The sequence below is a fragment of the Pecten maximus genome, chromosome 11 (assembly GCF_902652985.1).
Source record: "Pecten maximus chromosome 11, xPecMax1.1, whole genome shotgun sequence".
Classification (NCBI taxonomy): Eukaryota; Metazoa; Mollusca; class Bivalvia; order Pectinida; family Pectinidae; genus Pecten; species Pecten maximus.
In genome coordinates this window covers 17,312,190-17,334,018 of record NC_047025.1, presented here as the reverse complement: position 1 = coordinate 17,334,018, position 21,829 = coordinate 17,312,190, and the positions used below count along the sequence as shown (strand labels likewise).

The 21,829-nt window shown below is 37.3% G+C and overlaps 2 protein-coding genes across 3 annotated transcripts; one reads left to right on the top strand and one right to left on the bottom strand.

The window, feature by feature from the left end:
• Positions 1 to 1,179: 1,179 nt before the first annotated feature.
• Positions 1,180 to 11,432, bottom strand: LOC117338003 (proteasome assembly chaperone 2-like). 2 transcript variants are annotated; one of them, XM_033899165.1, is made up of 7 exons: positions 11,236 to 11,432; positions 10,007 to 10,178; positions 9,609 to 9,667; positions 9,126 to 9,244; positions 7,059 to 7,265; positions 4,027 to 4,144; positions 1,180 to 3,613 (listed from the first exon to the last, which is right to left on the bottom strand). In XM_033899165.1, the coding sequence occupies exons 1-7, from the start codon at positions 11,296 to 11,298 to the stop codon at positions 3,503 to 3,505; spliced, it is 849 nt and encodes a 282-aa protein (XP_033755056.1). In that variant the 5' UTR covers positions 11,299 to 11,432; the 3' UTR covers positions 1,180 to 3,502. The 2 variants fall into 2 exon arrangements, with proteins under 2 accessions (XP_033755056.1, XP_033755057.1); XM_033899166.1 differs by having other exon boundaries at positions 10,007 to 10,174.
• A 195-nt stretch (positions 11,433 to 11,627) lies between these two features.
• On the top strand, positions 11,628 to 21,728 carry LOC117338002 (flavin-containing monooxygenase FMO GS-OX5-like). The gene is given in 7 exon segments (XM_033899164.1): positions 11,628 to 11,656; positions 14,361 to 14,590; positions 17,047 to 17,074; positions 17,076 to 17,186; positions 17,630 to 17,766; positions 18,893 to 19,070; positions 19,727 to 21,728. Coding segments are annotated over 6 exon segments (1,296 nt in total). The 5' UTR covers positions 11,628 to 11,656; positions 14,361 to 14,390; the 3' UTR covers positions 20,369 to 21,728.
• Positions 21,729 to 21,829: the final 101 nt, after the last annotated feature.

Below are 21,829 nucleotides of genomic sequence, written 5' to 3'. Positions count from 1 at the left end.
ATCATCAGGATTGAAATCTTCACACAATTAAAATCAATACAAGAGTCAGCTTCCTATTGTGAAGTGTGAACCAACAGCTATACTTAGGGAAACTTCTTTGGTGATCTTTCTTCCATCACCTTCATTTGTCCTAGAAGGAAAACATCTTTAATAAAAGACAGTTTTGAACTGTAATTTAGGCATTAAGTGATGACACACACTATTATACTAACAAGACCAGTGACATTTAATATAAGGTCTGAGTTATATTTTTACGAATTTAATGAGTGAACGCCTCAGATATGCTGATAGATGTAGTTGTAATATAGTGTATACAGATTTGCACTTATTTGTATGTACACCTAATCATGTCTTCACTCGTACATTATAACTGTTACGTGTCTATTGTCTGTATTTCTTTATTTCCTTCCTTCTTCTCTGTTACCTTTATCATTACTGTTGTTATACTGCTAGTTATGTCTGTCAGAGTAAGTACCACATAGAGTCATTAACTTCACTTGTATAAAGTTTTGCAACATTTTTATGAGTACATTGTACATATATAGGTTACAAAATTGAAAATATTGATTCATTGTAGTGTATGCTTTAGAATTGTATTCTTTTTCCAGGGTTTAAATGGTCAAACTAAAACCTTTTTAAAACAAAATAGATATTTATAGGTTTGATTGCGACATCAGTATATACCAGGTCCCAGGATTGTAAACACAAAACTCATTCCTGTGATAGTTCTCTTAGATTTGTGTTTCCATTGTTCCTCCTTGTGTGGATTCTGAACTTCATAACACCATGACATAGTCATAATCAGTGTGATGATCTACGCTTGGATCACAATAACAAAATGTTTTATGGTGTCAAGACTGTCTGGGCACTACAGATGACTTTCATGGGTGTCAACTTCGAAATGTTATAACAATATGCTAATGTGATGAATGGAAAATAATAAACATTTTACATCATATTTTTCTGGTTTTTATTTTATACCCAAGAGAACAGTGATGATTGAAACCTAGTGCAAGTGATCAGAACCAGAACTAGAAAGTCAATTTTCATTTCAGTGTTTTATCTTGGTAGTTATATCCATTCATAATCAGTTTTGACAGAACTTCCACTAAATCGTGAACGGTTGCCTTTTCATTTTATATATCAATCTTTTTTTAAAATACTCATATAAATTGACTTAGAGGAACATACACAATTTATTTGCGAAAGATATCTCCAGTTATTCATGAAAAACAGCAAATTGCAAAATAACTGCCTGTTGGCCATCTTGGTTCTTCAAAATTGAACAACTATGTACCCTCTAGTGCTTCTTCAGAAATATTATTATCTTTCTTAACAATAAAAAACCAAACGAACTGTCTAAAAAATGGCAAACTATATCTTCTTTAGTCTCAAAATTATGAAGAGGAACATTTGAACTACTGGTACTGATGTGCACTAGTCATACATAAATTGTGATTGGAGATGTATACTAATGATCAGCCATCTTAGAAGTCTGAATATTACTTTCCCTTAAGTTATCTCCTCTTCACCAGTATGAGCACACACCACAACCCCCAGGACTTGGGGAGGATAATGGTTCAAATTACTTCTTGTTCTTGCACAACAGTAATTTTAAACAAATAGACACCAAAATTAACAGTCTACTTCCATTTATAAATCAATGTAGGTCTAACGAAATTGGGTGGCACAGTGGTAACACACTTGCCTTTCACGGGGGCCGGGGTTCAATATCCTGATCGGACGTGAAAAGGTATGGGGTCACTTGCCCGACCATGTGGGTTTCCCCGGGTGCTAAGTTGATATGCAATTGTTGTAAAATAAATAAAGTTTATATTAAACAAAACTGGAAGTATATCCTGTAATACACCGAGATTATATGATAGAAAAACCAAGTCTTTAATGCTCATTGTGAAATAATAGTCAACTGTATTCAGGAAGTGTGAAGACTTCAAAAGTCTATTAATATACAGTCAATAGTACCCCAATATTAACATTGTATGAATCTCCAGTTTGTTGTTGGGACTACTTGTTTCTATAAACAAATCATAAACACAGTTATAGAGTGTCCATTATTTTTAGTGAGCTTGTATTCACATACATATATTGGAATTTTGTGGACTTTTAATTATCGCACCAAAGACATGAATTAATTCAATTCTTATTCCGTGTAAAATATTAATCATAGCCATATTGAAACACAAATCAGTAACGCTTATTAATTTTTTTTTCAATTGCCCTAACCAACCACACTTGTGCACATTTCAAAACATACACAATACAATCTTGTTCTTATGTTGAATCAACCCAAAATAGTCTTGTGGATTTCATTAAACAATTGGTCGACTAGGATTTTCAATGTCTGGATTCTTAAGACATTATCATCGTAGTCTTCATTATTCACACTAATTGGGTAAAAAAAATTGCTGGAGAATGTTCATTTCTTGATCAATACCAATTAAAAAATTCCTAGAGTAAGTGGATTACTTTATCACCACTGTCTACTAACATTGTATACATGTTCAAATGGAATGATCTTGGTAGTATTATTGTTCGTAGAAATCAACAAATGACAAATCTTTTACCCTTTACATGTACAATATAAAATGTACATATAAATAAAACACAATGCTTACAGTATTACCGAGTAGAGAAATTTTTAAGAGAGTCAAACAATATTTTATATTTGTTATTTAAACACTTTAAACACAGGGGTTTGATGTACGGGATGCATTTTACTTCTGTTACATGTCAGATTTTTGCTGTTTTCTGATTGGTTGAGACCTGCCCTTCAGGTACTGACAAAACGGCAATTCAAAGTGTAATAATGTGCGCTTAACATTACTTTTCAATTCAGTAGCCTAGTACCCTATAATAGAAACTGGGAAAAACCACTTGTTATTTTTAAAACTCCCATATCACACAACACATATTCACTGTTATTTCTTATTTAGTCATAAAATAAAACAATTGTCAACTTTAGATATCGGGTTACAAATGTATAACACACATATGGACCATAAGGTCATTGACTGATTGATTACTGGGGCTTGATGTCTTTGTTCCAGTTATAACCAAGCCTGGGACACTACCATGGTATGAACATTATCATATTCTGGATATTGAAGGCCACAGGAAAATGTAACAAGGTTCTTCTCTAGTATACATAGCTGGGCTCTTCAAGGAACATATTAGATCAAGGTTATATTCAAAGGAAGGGAATCTTTCACTTCATCAGTTTTCACACATTTTATAAACTCATATTATAACATCTGGTCATGAGTAAAGTTGGTCTGAAATTCAAATACATTTATCTCGCATATCTCCCAATAACAAAAAAATCTTATTAAGTTTCGCCATATAGCCAAAGTTACAATATTTTCGTTCTTTGTAAATTCAAATCCTCGTTTTGAAACAGAATAATGTAAATGTCCTTTAGCATCCAACTCCTTTTGATTTATATGGTGACAATACAGCAAACAGAATCTCTAATTCAGCTGTGTTAATGATACAGAGTCTGATCCACTCTAGCACCAAATAAGTGTCGCCATGATGAAGGACTCTTCCATCCTGGCAACGGTTTAATTATGTCCCCTTTCTCAGTTTTCTTTGGCTGAAAAAATAACAAATCAAACATTCTGTATGAAGCGATATTAATAACACAGAATATATAGTATGAGCATCTGTTTTCATTTACAATGTACATGTAATACTTTTTTAATTCTAAGTAATTTCTCAGTGAGAACTTAATGATGTCACAAAATCTATATATCATTATCTGAAACTAAATAGTGATGTCACAAAATTATATATCATGGTCTGTGAGAACTACAAAATCTATATATCATTATCTGAAACTAAACAGTGATGTCACAAAATTTTTATCATGATCTATGAGAACTAAAAAGAGATGTCACAAAATTTATATATCACTGATTCTTTGTGTTATCACAAAATCTCTCAATAATTTCCCAGTAAACTAGATATTAATGTCACCAATTGTACTTCCTCATAAAGTATACTAACCTTCATGTCCACCAGGTCGAGCCACTGGTTCAGACGGGTAACCAGGAAGATAGCGTCCTGGGCATTGTCTCCTTCTGAGCAGAACAATAGTAAAACCAATACTGGCATATCCTTCCCACTGAAAAGTTGACAGGTATTGAAAATAAAGCTATGCATGTTCAAAAAGATTAAAGTTTTTATATAACAAGGTAAGCATGTAAAATGTAAACTTTATATTAATTTTACAACAATTGCAAAACAAGTTATATTAACTTCTATTAATCTCGCTTGCGGTCTTGGATGGAATAATGCAAGGGGTCTTACTGTGGGAAGAAACCAGAGTACCCTGACAAAACCCATGTGGTCGGGCAGGTAACCCTGATACCTTTTCATTTCTGATCAGAGAATCGAAATCTAGCCATATAGGTGTTTTTTGTTTGTTTCTGTTTAACATCCTATTTACAGCCAGGGTCATTTAAGGACATGCCTGGTTTTTGGAGGTGGAGTACCCGGAGAAAAACCATTGACCTATGGTCAGTACCAGGCAACTGCCCCACTTGGGTTTCAAACTCGTCACTCAGAGGTGGAGGGCTAGTGATAAAGTGTCGGGACACCTTAACCAATCTGTCAACGTGGCCCCCCCTACCCCATCTAGGTAAACGGGAAGTTTGTTACCACTGCCAACTGACCAAGGTAAGCATCAATGGCCATGATCATCCAAGGCTGATTCCTTTAACTTAACTGGCCAATGATTTTTTCTTCATATATTTACAATTCCTAAGTTTGTGAAACTCAAATGTCAATGTTGTACAATGATTTCTGTAAACTATCTGCGAGGCTGTTTCAACTTGCTTCTTAATTGCTGAAATCAGTGTTCTCTTGTTTTGTTAGAAGGACCTACAGGTAATGTGTATTAGACTACTCTGTCTCCTTACCCCCTCCCACATTAAGACTATGTCTCCTTACCCCCTCCCACATTAAGACTATGTCTCCTTACCCCCTCCCACATTAAGACTACTCTGTCTCCTTACCCCCTCCCACATTAAGACTACCCTGTCTCCTTACCCCCTCCCACGTTAAGACAACTCTGTCTCCTTACCCCTCCCACATTAAGACTACTCTGTCTCCTTACCCCCTCCCACATTAAGACTACTCTGTCTCCTTACCCCCTCCCACGTTAAGACAACTCTGTCTCCTTACCCCTCCCACATTAAGACTACTCTGTCTCCTTACCCCCTCCCACGTTAAGACAACTCTGTCTCCTTACCCCTCCCACATTAAGACTACCCTGTCTCCTTACCCCCTCCCACGTTAAGACAACTCTGTCTCCTTACCCCTCCCACATTAAGACTACTCTGTCTCCTTACCCCCTCCCACATTAAGACTACTCTGTCTCCTTACCCCCTCCCACATTAAGACTACTCTTTACCCCCTCCCACATTAAGACTACTCTTTACCCCCTCCCACATTAAGACTACTCCTTACCCCCTCCCACATTAAGACTACTCCTTACCCCCTCCCATATTAAGACTACTCTGTCTCCTTTCCCCTCCCACATTAAGACTACTCTGTCTCCTTACCCCCTCCCACATTAAGACTACTCTGTCTCCTTACCCCCTCCCACATTAAGACTACTCTGTCTCCTTACCCCTCCCACATTAAGACTACTCTGTCTCCTTACCCCCTCCCACATTAAGACTATGTCTCCTTACCCCCTCCCACATTAAGACTACTCTGTCTCCTTACCCCCTCCCACATTAAGACTATGTCTCCTTACCCCCTCCCACATTAAGACTACTCTGTCTCCTTACCCCCTCCCACATTAAGACTACTCTGTCTCCTTACCCCCTCCCACATTAAGACTACTCTGTCTCCATACCCCCTCCCACATTAAGACTATGTCTCCTTACCCCCTCCCACATTAAGACTACTCTGTCTCCTTACCCCCTCCCACATTAAGACTACTCTGTCTCCTTACCCCCTCCCACATTAAGACTACCCTGTCTCCTTACCCCCTCCCACGTTAAGACAACTCTGTCTCCTTACCCCTCCCACATTAAGACTACTCTGTCTCCTTACCCCCCTCCCACATTAAGACTACTCTGTCTCCTTACCCCCTCCCACATTAAGACTACTCTGTCTCCTTACCCCCTCCCATGTTAAGACAACTCTGTCTCCTTAACCCTCCCACATTAACACTACTCTGTCTCCTTACCCCTCCCACATTAACACTACTCTGTCTCCTTAGCCCCTCCCACATTAACACTACTCTGTCTCCTTACCCCCTCCCACATTAAGACTACTCTGTCTCCTTACCCCCTCCCACATTAAGACTACTCTGTCTCCTTACCCCCACCCATATTAAGACTACTCTGTCTCCTTACCCCCTCCCACATTAAGACTACTCTGTCTTCTTACCCCCTCCCACATTAAGACTACTCTGTCTCCTTACCCCCTCCCACATTAAGACTATGTCTCCTTACCCCTCCCACATTAAGACTACTCTGTCTCCTTACCCCTCCCATGTTAAGACTACTCTGTCTCCTTCCCCCTCCCATGTTAAGACTACTCTGTCTCCTTACCCCTCCCATGTTAAGACTACTCTGTCTCCTTCCCCCTCCCACATTAAGACTACTCTGTCTCCTTACCCCTCCCATGTTAAGACTACTCTGTCTCCTTACCCCCTCCCATATTAGGACTACTCTGTCTCCTTACCCCCTCCCACATTAATATTACTCTGTCTCCTTACCCCCTCCCACATTAAGACTACTCTGTCTTCTTACCCCCTCCCACATTAAGACTACTCTGTCTCCTTACCCCTCCCACATTAAGACTACTCTGTCTCCTTACCCCTCCCATGTTAAGACTACTCTGTCTCCTTACCCCCTCCCACATTAAGACAACTCTGTCTCCTTACCCCCTCCCACATTAAGACTACTCTGTCTCCTTACCCCTCCCTAATTTAGACTACTTTAGTTCCTTATCCCTTCCCCCAGTTTAGAATACTCTTATCTCCTGGTGTAGATATATATTTTATATTTGTCTTTTCTTACCATTCCTCCATTAAGGACTTGGCTATGCCCCCTCCCGGTATGTAAATATAATCTGCTTGTTTCAGTCCTTTTTGAAGTTCGTCTGGGGTGGGAGCTGGAAAGGTGTGTCTGCGTTCTAGATCCAACCAATTCAGTGGAGGACTCTGAAACCTCTGGCCAATCGTGGACTCATCCATGGACTTTGAGGCAAGGTAACGAAGTTGGTCACTTTAAACAGATGAAGTAAGTATGTTAGTAATTGAGTAAATCAAAGTCTACCACACCAATTTAACAATCATTTATAAATTTCTTTTATGTGGATAATGATCATCACAATAATCAGAACTCAGAGTTCACATCATACTTTCTGAAACTTAATATCACTTATCATTATTCAAACCTTTCAGTTAATCATTGCTTATGCTCAATGATACTTTTTAGCTTGCTTTTCAAGGAGAGAGCGAGCTTATATTGCCATTCTTGTGTCAGTGTCAGCATTGGTTTCTAAAAGTTTTTGGTGCAAGTTTTGAAAGGCATCGGTAAACTCCTTTATGATAAAGCTAGGGTTCTAATATTTGACTTGAGGGTTGCTATGGGGATGAACTATTATGATCTGGAGTCGGAATGAATAATATTTTGGAAAAATGACTGTTTTTTTAAACATCTTGCACTTATTTTAGTTAAATCTAATGTAAGGGTATCAGAGTAATAATATTTGGTTTGAGAGTTGCTGTTGGGGTTAAACATTATTTCCCAGAATTGAATGTAATAATGATTCTTTCAATGGTTACTACATGTATAATGCAAAACCTAATTCATACTATGTCTATTTTACCTTTGAATATTGCAATATTTTTTTGTTAAAATATTGACCAATATATTGCAATATAGATTCCAGTTGGTGAACACACTCCCTAATGCTGGTGTGAGATAGAGTGATATACAATGTGAGGTGAGCTTTGTACCAATGGTGAACTCACCCCCTAATGTTAGTATGAGGTATTGTGATGTACAATGTGAGGTGAGCTTTGTACCGATGGTGAACTCGCCCCCTAATGTTGGTGTGAGATAGAGTGATATACAATGTGAGGTGAGCTTTGTACTGATGGTGAACTCGCCCCCTAATTCTAGTGTGAGATAGAGTGATATACAATGTGAGGTGAGCTTTGTACCGATGGTGAACTCATCCCCTAATGTTGGTGTGAGGTATAGTGATATACAATGTGAGGTGAGCTTTGTACCGATGGTGAACTCATCCCCTTATGTAAGTGCAAGATATAGTGATATACAATGTGAGGTGAGCTTTGTACCGATGGTGAACTCATCCCCTAATGTTGGTGTGAGATAGAGTGATATACAATGTGAGGTGAGCTTTGTACCGATAGTAAACTCATCCCCTAATGTTGGTGTGAGATAGAGTGATATACAATGTGAGGTGAGCTTTGTACCGATGGTGAACTCATCCCCTAATGTTGGTGTGAGGTATAGTGATATACAATGTGAGGTGAGCTTTGTACCGATGGTGAACTCATCCCCTAATGTTGGTGTGAGGTATAGTGATATACAATGTGAGGTGAGCTTTGTACCGATGGTGAACTCATCCCCTAATGTTGGTGAGGTATAGTGATATACAATGTGAGGTGAGCTTTGTACCGATGGTGAACTCATCCCCCAATGTTGGTGTGAGATAGAGTGATATACAATGTGAGGTGAGCTTTGTACCGATGGTGAACTCGCCCCCTTATGTTAGTGTGAGATAGAGTGATATACAATGTGAGGTGAGCTCTGTACCGATGGTGAACTCGCCCCCTAATTCTAGTGCGAGGTATAGTGATATACAATGTGAGGTGAGCTTTGTACCGATGGTGAACTCGCCCCCTTATGTTAGTGTGAGATAGAGTGATATACAATGTGAGGTGAGCTTTGTACCAATGGTGAACTCATCCCCTAATGTTGGTGTGAGATAGAGTGATGTACAATGGGAGGCAAGCAAGGTAAAGCTTACTCCCAAAGTTGTAAGTCCAGGCATTAAGAGAGAGCTTATCCCTAAGTTGCATGTATGTTTAATCACTTTAAGGGAGAGCTCACCCCTGAAGTTGTACATCCAGGCGTTCCTCACTGCGACTACTAGTTAGAATAACTAGCTTTGTGAACGACTTGCTAATTATCCATTCCTTTAACCATTGTCTAAACATGCCCATTTTCCCCTGTATAAAAAAAAAACCCAGAAAAGTTTTCAAAATTCACAAATATAATTAGTATAAATAAGATAATACATTGTAATTTGCATTTCTAGTCTTTTTATATATTCAATGATGCACATTATTATCAAATAAATCATTGGAGTTTTGAAACTAAATTTTGATATCAAATAAATTTTTAGGAATCTTTTAAACTGTAGTAAATTTTAAAATCATGTGGAAAACAACAAATATACATATACCAGCTTATGGTCTCTCTGTATAAAACTTACACACTCTAAAAACTCATACTTTATAATCTAGTGGCTATATAAACGTCCTACATGTTAATACTGGCTTGGTACAGTTACCAGCACTAGTTACACCTTACCCTGACAAATGGAGCCCTCTGTTGTATAACCACCACCTTGTGTTCAATACTCTCATATACTGAAATTAAGACATCAAAAACTGTGATTAGCTCACAAATATATCACCATGTTCTATTTATCTACTGTGTATTGAGCAGTAAGTATTTGTATATATAAGGGTTTTCATTTTATTGTATTAATCAATTATTATCAATTATAAGATATAAATGAGTCTAAATTTCACTTTTTAAAAAGAAATGCAAACAATCATTACTGTAACAACTGGTGATCAACTTCTGATCCCTTTAATTTTCTAATCAATCTTTAGACTTATATTAGAAATTACACAGCAAGCAGTCTTATAAAATAAACGGAATCCTTCTAGCATAAATAGCTATTTTTTTATTGATCAACCAACCATCACAGCTTGTTACAAGTTTACAGTCAAGGAAGTCTTCGTGGGCGAATGGGTCATTTCCAACCAGAGGGAGAATGCTTTCATGGTGGATATGGCCTACCCTTTCCATCCACAGTGTAGAAATTAGCAGGTCTACTGCTAACTGTCCAACGTTACCCACGGACACTGCTGGCTACAACACATTCATGATCTTTATTTTACGTCGCATATATGATGCAAATAACATAGCTCATGAGAGCAATTAATATTATCCTGACAAACACATATACAGGCCTGGGATTTTTATCAGGGTCAATTTTTTAAGTTTATTTTTTCTGCCTAGAATGAAAGGCAAACTTTTTTTTCAAAACATTTCAGCAACAACCTTTTTTTCATATCTGTTATATTAAAGTTTAATAACTCTTTAATATTTTTTCACTTCCATTTGAACTTTTCAATTTTTTTTTTTTTAATTTTAAGATAAAGGGTTAATTTTTGTGATTTCATCACCCGTTGCTCTCTATATCAGTTTATAATATTTGATAATTCATCCTGTACAACAGTCATTCTTTTAATTGATAAGAAGGATACAGATCTCATGCATGTCAAATATCAGCAAAATATCTTGATATCACTTAGTAAAGGGAGATAACTAAGTATTTTTGGTTTTAATAAAATAAAGCAATACTAGATATTAAGACAAAACAACAATTTAATACATCATAACCACTTTTATTATGCTATTGTAAGAATGCATTTCACACGATAATTCTAATTGAAAATTCATTAATTACATATGTATTAGATATTAAAAACAATCATGACCTAGTATTCAAAGCCCCCCCCCCCCCCCCAAAAAAAAAACAAAAAAAACCAATTGAATTTAGGATTCTTTCAATCTTTTTAATATATCAAATCAAACTTCTTCTTTTTTGTAATCTTAAAGGAGAAAACTTTTTCTCCAATTTACAAACAAACTTTTTTTTTCGTCAAAACTGCCAACAAGCTATTTTTTTTCTCCAAAAATCCCAGGCCATCCCCCTAAAATTAAATGGTTGGTGCCTTAATAACAACTTAGGTTTCAGCAGCGAAATCACATACATCAGACCATGTGGATAATTTAATTTTTAACTTTTGAAGAACAGTCAAAACCAACAGATACATGTATTTCATGGATCTTGTATATGTCAATATTTTCAGTGCTTGTTCGACTAGTTATTGTAAGACGGATAAACAATAGCAAATCTTACCACAATCAGCGTGTAGTCTTGCCATTCCCGTAATTTCCTTTTGGGATCCGATTGTATAAACATGTTAATGCAGTACTATTTAATTAAAAATCAATATAAGCAGTAGGCACTTGAAAGTATTAAACACGTCATGTAAACAAACGCATTGTCATGCATCGACACATGGAGGCCGCCATTGAAAATAGTACTTAACACGAGAAAGTGTCGACTCGCCTGTTGAATTTGCCGGGGAGAAAATCCGGTCTGAATTATTATTTTAACTCTACCTATGTTTTTTCTTTATATGTAGATTCTTCTCTATATTAATTATAAAGAATTCTAGCATCGACAACATAACTGTTGTATTTGTTTCCTAACAAATATTACTCGTATCGAGTAGTTGGAACCATTACACAACACCGGAAGAGTAATATTTATATGGGTAGGTAATACTGTAGTCAGTACGTATAATTGTCCTGGCCTTTCATTCGTATATATTTATAAGCTTCACTTTCCAATTTGACTTGAAGTAGTGACATTGACTATATATATATATATTTCTGGCTAGACCCACTCACTGTACTTGTCACTTTGATCACTGTTGACTGTGAACAGTCGATCTTGTCTATATAATAAGGTCAAAGGTGACAACAAGGTCAAAGGCAACAATAAGGTCAAAGGTGACAGTACCCAAATCGGACCTTTATTTATGGCATATGAAAACAGTATTGATTATTTCAAGTTTTCGTGAGTTGTGGACCTATCACCTGCATGGTAGTCAACTGAAAACCCAACCCCAGTTAAAGTTCAAATTGTGCCTGTACCCCGGATAATAGATTTTATCTTGTTTACAATCTTCACATCGATCAGTTGAATACGGACAGACTGTTACATATTTATGATAAGGGGCATGTTAGTACTGGCCTGCCTAAGTGCCATGCTAATCTTACAGTTTTTACAATGGCTCTAAGCCTCTAATATCATACTAAGACATTCTGACAGCTGTTCTGTCAGTCCAGGGCTGGTGTCGGAGCCAAAGCTGTCTGAATGTCCAAGGCTGGTGTCGGGCTATTTTGACAAATGACACACAGGTCCTAGCCTCGTCTGTCAATACATCCAATATATAATCAATGTCAATAACTCGATCGGCATAGATAAACCACCTAATTTCAGGAAAATTGTAATTGTAGACAAACCATCGAATATGTGCCGCTGGTAATGGTCTCAATCGACAGACAAATGTTCCCCCTTTAATTTGGTATATAATTAACTATATATATAGTCATAGAACTATCACTAGACGTCACAAAACATCGGGAATTAGTCGGATTTCATTTAGTCGCCGCGGACACTCATCTGTCCAGCGAAAAACACGAAATGTCTCTAGAGAGTAGCTTCAAAAGTACCGCATGGCAGCACTCCAGTCTCTAAACGCTGGACAGATGAGTGTGCAATCTGAAACAGTTTATCCCCTCTCTTGCAGATACAGACATTGTATCATTATATATTCCCTTCACATTAAACAATACCCCACCCATCCTCTTCAAGTTTCTCAAGACATGACTCTCCACAGTATACCGTCCAACATACTTTCTCTACATCTGTCCCACTAACATAGACCGGCGTATGTATGTACACCTGGTACCCCGGAGTCGCCCGGGACGAAGTATAACTTGTCCTGTACGGAATTGTTCATTGATCACAGTCATGTCATGAGGCACGGTGTCTTCCCCCATCCCGAGACAGTAATCGCTCAAATCCTGGAGCAACGCGAACACTTGGAGTAGTCAACGGCACCAAATCTGTAACACACAGAGTGATGATAAAATACACTGTCCCCGCTGGGGTTTGAACTAACGACCTCCGAGCGGACATAAAGGGAAATGCCCACTATTTTGAGCTTGTAAGAGTTACATGTATATACACTACGGGGATATTCCTTGCTAAGATTATCTCTGGGAGTTTTAACGGGGAGAAACGAATTCTACCTGTTGCAATTACTCCTATGTAGTTCAGCATCACATGGCCAATACTCTACTTTTCTTGTGTTTAGTGGAAAAAAATCTACACACTTACCCTTCATCTCAAAAACGTTTCCGATATTGACAAGGTAACGATTTCCTGGTCGTATTAACCAATTGGCGCTCGTTCGGTCAGGTCCTGACCAAGATGTTCGTCATCATCTGCATTAGTACAAAGAGCGTAGCCGAGTACAGAGTTTGACGATAAGGTCGGTAATCCAGTCCATGGTCTGAACCACGAATAAAATCCGAGGAGTTCACAGTGGAGCGGTTCGGAACCTTTGATATTTGCAGTTCCAAGGACGCCAAGCAAAGATAGAGATGTTGCCAGTAGCTTAAATAGACCAATCACCAATGCCATTGAGACGTAAGACAGCTGGTTGATTACATACAATCAATCCAAAATCAGACCCAGAAAATAAAAATACAAGATCTGACTCTTCATATATAATATAAGTGATTTAGGAGTTCGCTATAGCCTAATTAACGTACACACAGGAGAATACCCAACCTAACTCAAATATATATAAACTACTGATACATTAAGAAAAAGACGACTTCAGAATACATAAATCTATTTCGCGTTCTTTAAAATGATCCAATATCCCAAAACACCATATTGATAAGGTTATAGGATTAATGATTAATTAGATTTTAACATTGGTTTATACCAATTTCCCCCGTTTTCCCCAAAATAATCTACATTGTGTGTGACTAGCGATTATGGTATTAGCCTAGCAATAACCAGAGCACACAGCTAGCTAGACTTGTGATCAAACACGTGTAAAGGATCACGTGACTAATCTATGTATGCTTATTCACGTGCCAAATAATCGTTGTCAGTGGTGTAAAACCTCAATATAATGTTCGCTTTTCATTTGACATTGCTCTTACTGTCAGCTTTATTCCAGGTCCCATTGCCTCATTTTCCCAAACCCATTGTTATGCCAGATTTCGCTGGACAATGATGGCAATGGTGTTACCATTTAAGGTTTAACACCCCCATTGGCATCATACACTTCATAGTGTCATACAATGTGATGGGTTTTTTATTCGGAGAAAGCACTTTAGTTTAGTTGATCGATATATCTAACTGGAATTTCTCAATACTTTTTGTTATCAAAGGAAATATTGTACGCCCTGAGAGCCGTAGTGATGACGATCCGGGTGGCCGTGATAGGAGCCGGGGCAGCTGGTCTGTGTGCTTTGCGGCATCTCACCACTAGACAACCACAGTTCCAGGCAGTGTGCTTCGAACAGAACAGTCGTCTTGGTGGTACATGGATTTATACTGACCAGACTGGCGTGGATGACCATGGCCTCCCCATACACTCCAGTATGTACAGAAACCTTAAGTAAGTACAGTTATGCTTGGACCAGTTAGCTGTTAATAGGACGTTAAACAAAATAAACCAAACCAATGTTTGGACCAGTGATACGTGAGATACATACGGATACCACGAGAAACACAGCCACGCTTAAATGTCCATCATTTTACAATATCAACAAGACATCTCGATACGAATCTCCTCTCTATTCAACATTGACCAATACGCAATAAAAGATGGTAAGCATTGTCTAATGTCAGAATGTCGCTCAGGAAAACACTACTAAATATCATAACAAAAGATAGAATTGTGGGTAAGAGTTTGGAGTGCTAGAACTATACATATCAGACGATTAAAGAAGTTGTTCAAGCGAGGACGATGGGAATTTGTTTATAGTACGATTGAATGCAGAAATGTACGAATTTTGAGGACAATCAAATGTAATTAATGAAGTTGGTTAAGTGAGGACATCGAACACCTATTCATAGTAGCAGACTAGCCGATAGTAGGACTCAGTTATGACCCAAAGAGACTGAAAGCCAAATTTACCCAAAAAATGACGGTGATGATTAAGTCCATCAAGTTCCAGGACTATGAGCAAATTGATAAAGTCGGTAGATCAAGGACATGGGAATCTATTTATAGTAACAATGGCCTCATTGTTGACGCTATGTGGCTGAAACGCGAACTCGTACAAGAGATGATGGTTGTAAGTGTATGGAGTTTCGTGGGAAATTGGATCTTTAATGAAGTCAGTAGAGCGAGGACGTCGTTTGGTTACATACGTACGAGCCTATCCCTGTATATAATAAATTAATATTATCCGTGTTGAATAGCATGCTTTCGTACATATTCATCGCCGGTTCGCGATTGATTAAAGTCTGTCACAATACGCGGTCTTGTGTTCGCGGAACGTCATTATGTACCCTGTTTTGCACAAGCACCAATACACGTGGCCACTTTTTAGGCGTCCCAGTTCTGCAGGTATCATATAAGTTAGTCACGCATAGATGTTAACTTTGTGAAAATGCAAGAGAGCTGGGCCCGTGATATGGACCAAGATCAAGCTGGTATGAAGGGCTACAAAATTGCTGAAATCAATACTCTTGGCCTTCTCTCACATTTGTTAAATGAGTAGGTATTCAGCTGAACAGCCATATGAATGGCGTTTATCAGCTTCTAAGTTGTATTAATAGCAGGTGAGCGATACAGGCCCATTGGGACTCTTGTTTTATAATGCTGTACTTTTAAACTATTTCACCGTCGATATCCCTGCTAATTAAACTCTTCCACAATATGCGCTCTCGTGTTCGCGATACTTCAATTCTTACCCCTTATATGCACAAGCATCGATATGCGTGGTCACGTTAAGACGTCCCAGGTCTTCTGGTATCTACATAAATTGGTTCGTGATGGCGTAATAATGACTAGACTTACTAATGATGTAATAACAGAACAGTGCAGTAACTATTGGCTGGAAACTCCCAAAATACTGTGACAACAACATCAAATGTCTATATAATCACAATAACTGGTACAACTACCGAACGCCCTTGAACTTGCCGACCGAAGGCTACTATTCCTCGTCAGGACCGGTTCATGTGGTTTGCAAGGAAACCAATAAATACGTCACGAGGGATACACAATCCTAGGCAAAGTCTAAATACTGCGCAGAAGCGTAATTCTCAATTCTTCCGCGACATCGCAACGCGTTTCCAACGCAACGGCGATGTCATTCGAAAGAGTCGTGATTTGCAGAACAGTCATATTTGTTATTGAAGTCGGAAATTCCAATGGGTATACCTCGCTAGCGCTTAATTAACTGTATTATCCAAGATAGATATGCTACTTAACGGAATTTTTGACAGAAATATCAAAAATTACTACCAAAATACAACTTGTGTTTCTTTTGCATATCAGTAACGTATTTAAGAGAATAAACGACGAAAAACTCGAAAAATTTGCTGTAATAAGTGTTTGTATCACGACTTGTCATGAATGTTTACTAAGTGTCTAGTGTCTTTAGTATGTATTGTAAATATTATATTTGGTTCGGAGAGGCTCCTAATAGGAAGAGCTCGATTTAACGTTGAAGTACGTATTATCAAGGATATCACACGGTTGTATTTATATGTATCGGTAAATTAACGAAAGTTATGAACGTTTCTCTGTCTGGCCATATCAGTATATCAGCGAAAGTACGATTCTTCACCTGACTATATCAGTGTGTTGATGAAAGGTACGAACATTTCTCTGTCTGGCTATATCATTATATTGACAAAAGTCATGATTGATTCTCTGCCTGTCCATGTACTAATAATGCTGACGAAAGGATAGAGCAATTCTCGGTCTGGTTATATCATTATGTTGACGAATGTCGTGAACGTTTCTCTGCCTGAATATCAATATTGGTATTGACATTAAGCATGAAAGATTCTGTGCCTGACTATATCATTATTTATTGCCGATTCTTTGTTCATCAGGACAAACCTTCCAAAAGAAGTGATGGCGTTTCCCTGATTTCCCCTTCCGGAAGGATCTGCCATCCTTCGTACGACACGAAGATATGTTAGAATACCTCGAAAGTTATGCAGATCGCTTTGATTTGTTGAAATATATAAAGGCAAGTTAGCAATCTTTATCGACTTAAGAGTTTTCGGTGAAGCTGCAATTTTTATTGTTTTTGTTAAATTGTATTTTGTTTTTGTTAATGCTTCATTTAAAAACCATTTCTGTAGGTATGATGTATGATAAGGTATTGCTAATTTTTCAGGTGAAATCTTGTGTCAGCGGAGTACCACGTTTTACGTGAAATGAAACTTTACGTTAATATTTAATAGTGTGTATTATTCATTTGATATGACCTCTAGATCGTTTTCTTAATTAGAATAAACAGTCAAAGATCAACATTTCCCCACCATACTCGGCTCAAGAATTCAAATTAACTAAGTGATTTAGTGGTCGAAACTCGAGTACATTATGCCTTGTTTGAGGAATGGAGGTCGACTTACAAACAAAACACAATATTTAACTGAATTGATAAAAATACCATATATCAAATTTCAGTTTTCCACGACAGTTAATTCGGTTCACCCCCAGAAACCACACAGCAATGTTACATGGCAGGTGACATACAAGACCCTGACAGACTCTGATTTAACGCCTGTCACAGAAACGTTTGATGCTGTCATGGTTTGTAATGGGTAAGTACAAACGTCAGTTTAAGGATTGCTCGCAACAAGCAATATACAGTTACAAAAAATAAAGAAATCTTTCTTTTTGCACTTGATCGCAATGACATTTAAAAACAGAAAAAATCACATTATGCACGTGGTAGGAACAGCGGTCAGTTTAGTAAAACAGCCAAATTAATTGGAAAACACTAGATGACACTGCCGCGGTGTCATTGACGACAGACACGAAACAAATTAGTACAGAAAGAAAACAATGCCATCAGCCTGTTTTATAATACTTATTAAACTATTACATTATAAATATAAAAAAAAAAAAAAAAAAAAGACATTACCTTTTAATTTTGTGAATTAACAATTCATCATTAATGAATATTTTGATAAATATTTCTTTGATCGTGTTACATAAAATCATGATTTACCACTGCGCAGTTATACTTTGACACGTGCGTAACGTGCCCGCCTATTATTGATGCACAAGTCTATTCATCTGCGTAATTATCGAAAATTAATAACAAAGCTTAATAACAAGCTTCATTTAGTGACAATGCAACGCAACTGTAAATATTAGGCGTTGTACTTTACACTTTAAGCTTATGTAGGGGGTATCTAACAGTGACTTCAGTACTGCCAAATACATTTCAAGAATGGGACCAATATTCTAATACTTTATTTTGAAAATATATTTTAAAATATCAAAATGTTAGCCACATAAGTGAAACATATTTGGTATTACTGAAGATACTGTTGGATATTCTGTTTACATGTATTACATTTTATAGCAAAGTCTACCGGTGAAGCTTTAAAGTTCTCCCATTGTCATTTGTAAGCAGTGCTTTGATTGGACAAATCAGAACAAGTGATATTTTTAACTATTGAAAAATATCAAGAAAATTATTTTTAATATTTCACTTGTAAAAATGTAATAAATCACAGTAACACTATAACATAGATATACGGTAAACAATCATTGTATTATCAGGAAGTGGATATGATTTGGTTCTTTTTAGAAAACTGTTTCATCGATGACACCAAACAGGCAAATCTCGGTCAAATCCTAGGTTAAGTCACATTCTCAAATCGAAGGATTTGCAGGGCCTTTGTTACATAAAAATAACAAATATCTCTTGTTTTTCAGCCATTACTCTGTACCACTTATACCAGCGATTCCCGGACTAGATCTTTTCCGTGGTAAAGTATTGCACAGTCATGATTACCGTTATCCGTCCGAATTTGAGGGACAGCGTGTTGTGTGTCTGGGTGCTGCGGCGTCTGGTCAAGACATCAGTGTAGACGTGTCGTCTGCTGCTAAACAGGTACTTTCTCAGTGTATTACATAATAATCTGCCACGTTCTCCTCATAACAATTTGATGATGGAACACTTCTTAGTGATAGTAACATTATCAATCTCAACTATAGGACCTGGCATTCCGAATCGGGTAACGGATATTATTTCCGAGTGTCGAGATTTTCTTGTTTTCGTTAAAAAACACTAGGGATGCTATAATATGTATCACTAACTGAATGACATTGAACTTACAAGAGAATACTGAGGTTTGAACAAAGACGTAATGTGAATTCAAAATAAATGAAACTAGGCCAAAATATGAGCGAAGGAATCCTTCACCTTTTCTTGAAAATTTCGTCAAGGGGAATAGTTAAAAATGTTCTACTAATTTGCTTCACTGACGACGCCAACCAATCTAGATCAAATCAAAGATATATCACGGCCTCAATTTGAGAACCGGGCTTATGACAACGGAACCACAAGGGGTAATGATAAAATATGTACTGGGGAAGTCCTTTTTACCTTTAACAAGTTAATCGATATATTTACACCCCGTGACATATTAAAGTTATAAAAACGATAACTCTGCTGATTATTATAATGGAAAATCAAGATGATCATCTTAATAACAATATGACATGTAACTTTACAATCTAGGTGACATATTGGTATATCTGTTTCAGGTTTACATGTGTCACAGAAAACCTGATTTACAGACATATCTCCCCGATAATCTTGTGCAGAAACCAGGAATAAAACACGTCACGGAACAAACAGTTGTGTTTGAAGATGACGAAGAAGTGACAGTGGACGCTATTATGTTCTGTACCGGTTATAGGTTCAGTTTCCCTTTCCTGTCACCAGAGTGTCAGGTGAAAACTGAACATGAACGTATCGTACCCCTTTACAAGCACCTTGTTCACACGGAATACCCAACTTTGTCTTTACTTGGAATTCTGAAGACCATTTGTCCTTTTCCAAACTTTCACAATCAGGTTCTGTTTGTGATTGCAACCTTAGACGGCAGTATGACACTACCAGGACGTGAGGAGATGGATGCTGACACGGATAAGGACTTCCGGAATAGGTTAGAAAGGGGCATGCCAGAACGACACGCGCACCATATGGGCACCCTTCAATGGCGTTATAATGACGAGATTGCCGACCTTGCAGGATTCGAGCGTATTCCTCCTGTTGTAGAAGAGTTATACGATACAGTACATGTAACACGAGTTAAGGACATTGTACACTATAAGTCGTTGAACTATCAACTTACAGGACCAAATACATATGTAACTATTAATGAGGACAGTTCGACAACGTGATTATTACTATTATCAATAAATCCGGCTATCCCTCTTCGTTGCCCATCATTTTGGGACCATTCGTAGTTTTAGCTCAATCCCATATTCTGTTATGTTTAAATCACTCTGTCCGTCTTTCATCTCCAATATTTCTCTGTTATTAGTCTTTCTCAAAAAATACTTTATGGATCTTTTTGAAATCCTTAAATGTATGCTTTCTTGGCTTCACTTGTGTAATATAGTGATCGGATAGACAAAAACTACTGCAATGTTGGACTGACCGGAACAAATATCGAGCAAATTTCCGAAAAAAGATTTTTTCACTCTTCTAATCCATATACCCAATGGTGCATGCTCATAGGACATGACTACAATAGAAAGTTAAGAGAAAGATTAGAACAATATTAAACGTATAACAATCAATTGCAGGTAATACATTGGCTCGTAAATGTAGAGAAAGATAATTTATCCTCGTGTCTTTATACATATGTATATCAGGTAATATTTTAATGTGCCATGCAGTTGTAATTCTCAGGCGATGTTTTCGAAAAATATGTTATTTCTTCTGTATGTATACCGGTACTTCATTTGAACTATGTACTTAGTGTTTGCGTTACATACTAGTGTTTGCTTTACATACTAATGCCAAGGTATTGTGTAAAGACGAGTGTCATCGATTAATAATTAACAGGACCATTGCTCGATTCTAATTGGTCAGTACGTTTTAGGACAAAATGTGCGAAAAGGCAATACTCGGGAAAGTTGTTACAATAAACAGAATGTATGATTATTTAGGCTATTGATACTTCTTCATAATCATCTAGAGATATTTCAGAAAACTTTCGTTGCCAGTACTATAAATGGTAATTCCAACTGTTTAATTGTACATGTGTTTTCATATCAACCAAATTCGAGTTTGTGCAACATTGATCAAGTAACAAGAATTAATTATTATGTATGTAATATTGCAAATTATGCAATACCTCCTTTGGGAGGCAGAACCCCTGAAATGGTTACATGGCGCATTTTAGCTTTACTTTTCACCATTTCTTTGAAAATAGTAGTCACCTGATAGTAAATGTACCCCAGTAGGCTGGTATTGATATCAACAGCGTTGTATTTCATTAAACAAACTTTTGAATTTTGTTTGGACAATAATAAAGGGATAGACCAATAAATAAAATATGCATCACCCTTCATTACTTACCGGGATGTTATCTATGTAATAGAATACTTCAATCCTCAGAGTGACATAAGGAGACCGCAACAATTGTAATAGAGTGCGTTATAGTAGTTATTTTAACCTCTAAATATAGCCTGCCCTGTTGAGCCGCTGAATTGGTGAATATGTGAAAAGGAAAATAAACGAGAGACCACCGGCGAAAGGAGTTGTCTTATTCTTACATTGTAGCCATCTGCCATAGATCCTCGAACATGGGCGATAGGTATTGTTAAGCTCGGTACCAAGTGTAGGTCAAACAC

Excerpts from the sequence above, each read along its gene's own strand:
- LOC117338003 (XM_033899165.1), bottom strand. The coding sequence starts at position 11,298 with ATGTTTATACAATCGGATCCCAAAAGGAAATTACGGGAATGGCAAGAC. Across the intron at positions 10,179-11,235 it reads AAGACTACACGCTGATTGTG|CCAGCAGTGTCCGTGGGTAA; the intron begins GTAAGATTTGCT and ends AATGTGTTGTAG. Across the intron at positions 4,145-7,058 it reads AAGTCCTTAATGGAGGAATG|TGGGAAGGATATGCCAGTAT; the intron begins GTAAGAAAAGAC and ends TCAACTTTTCAG.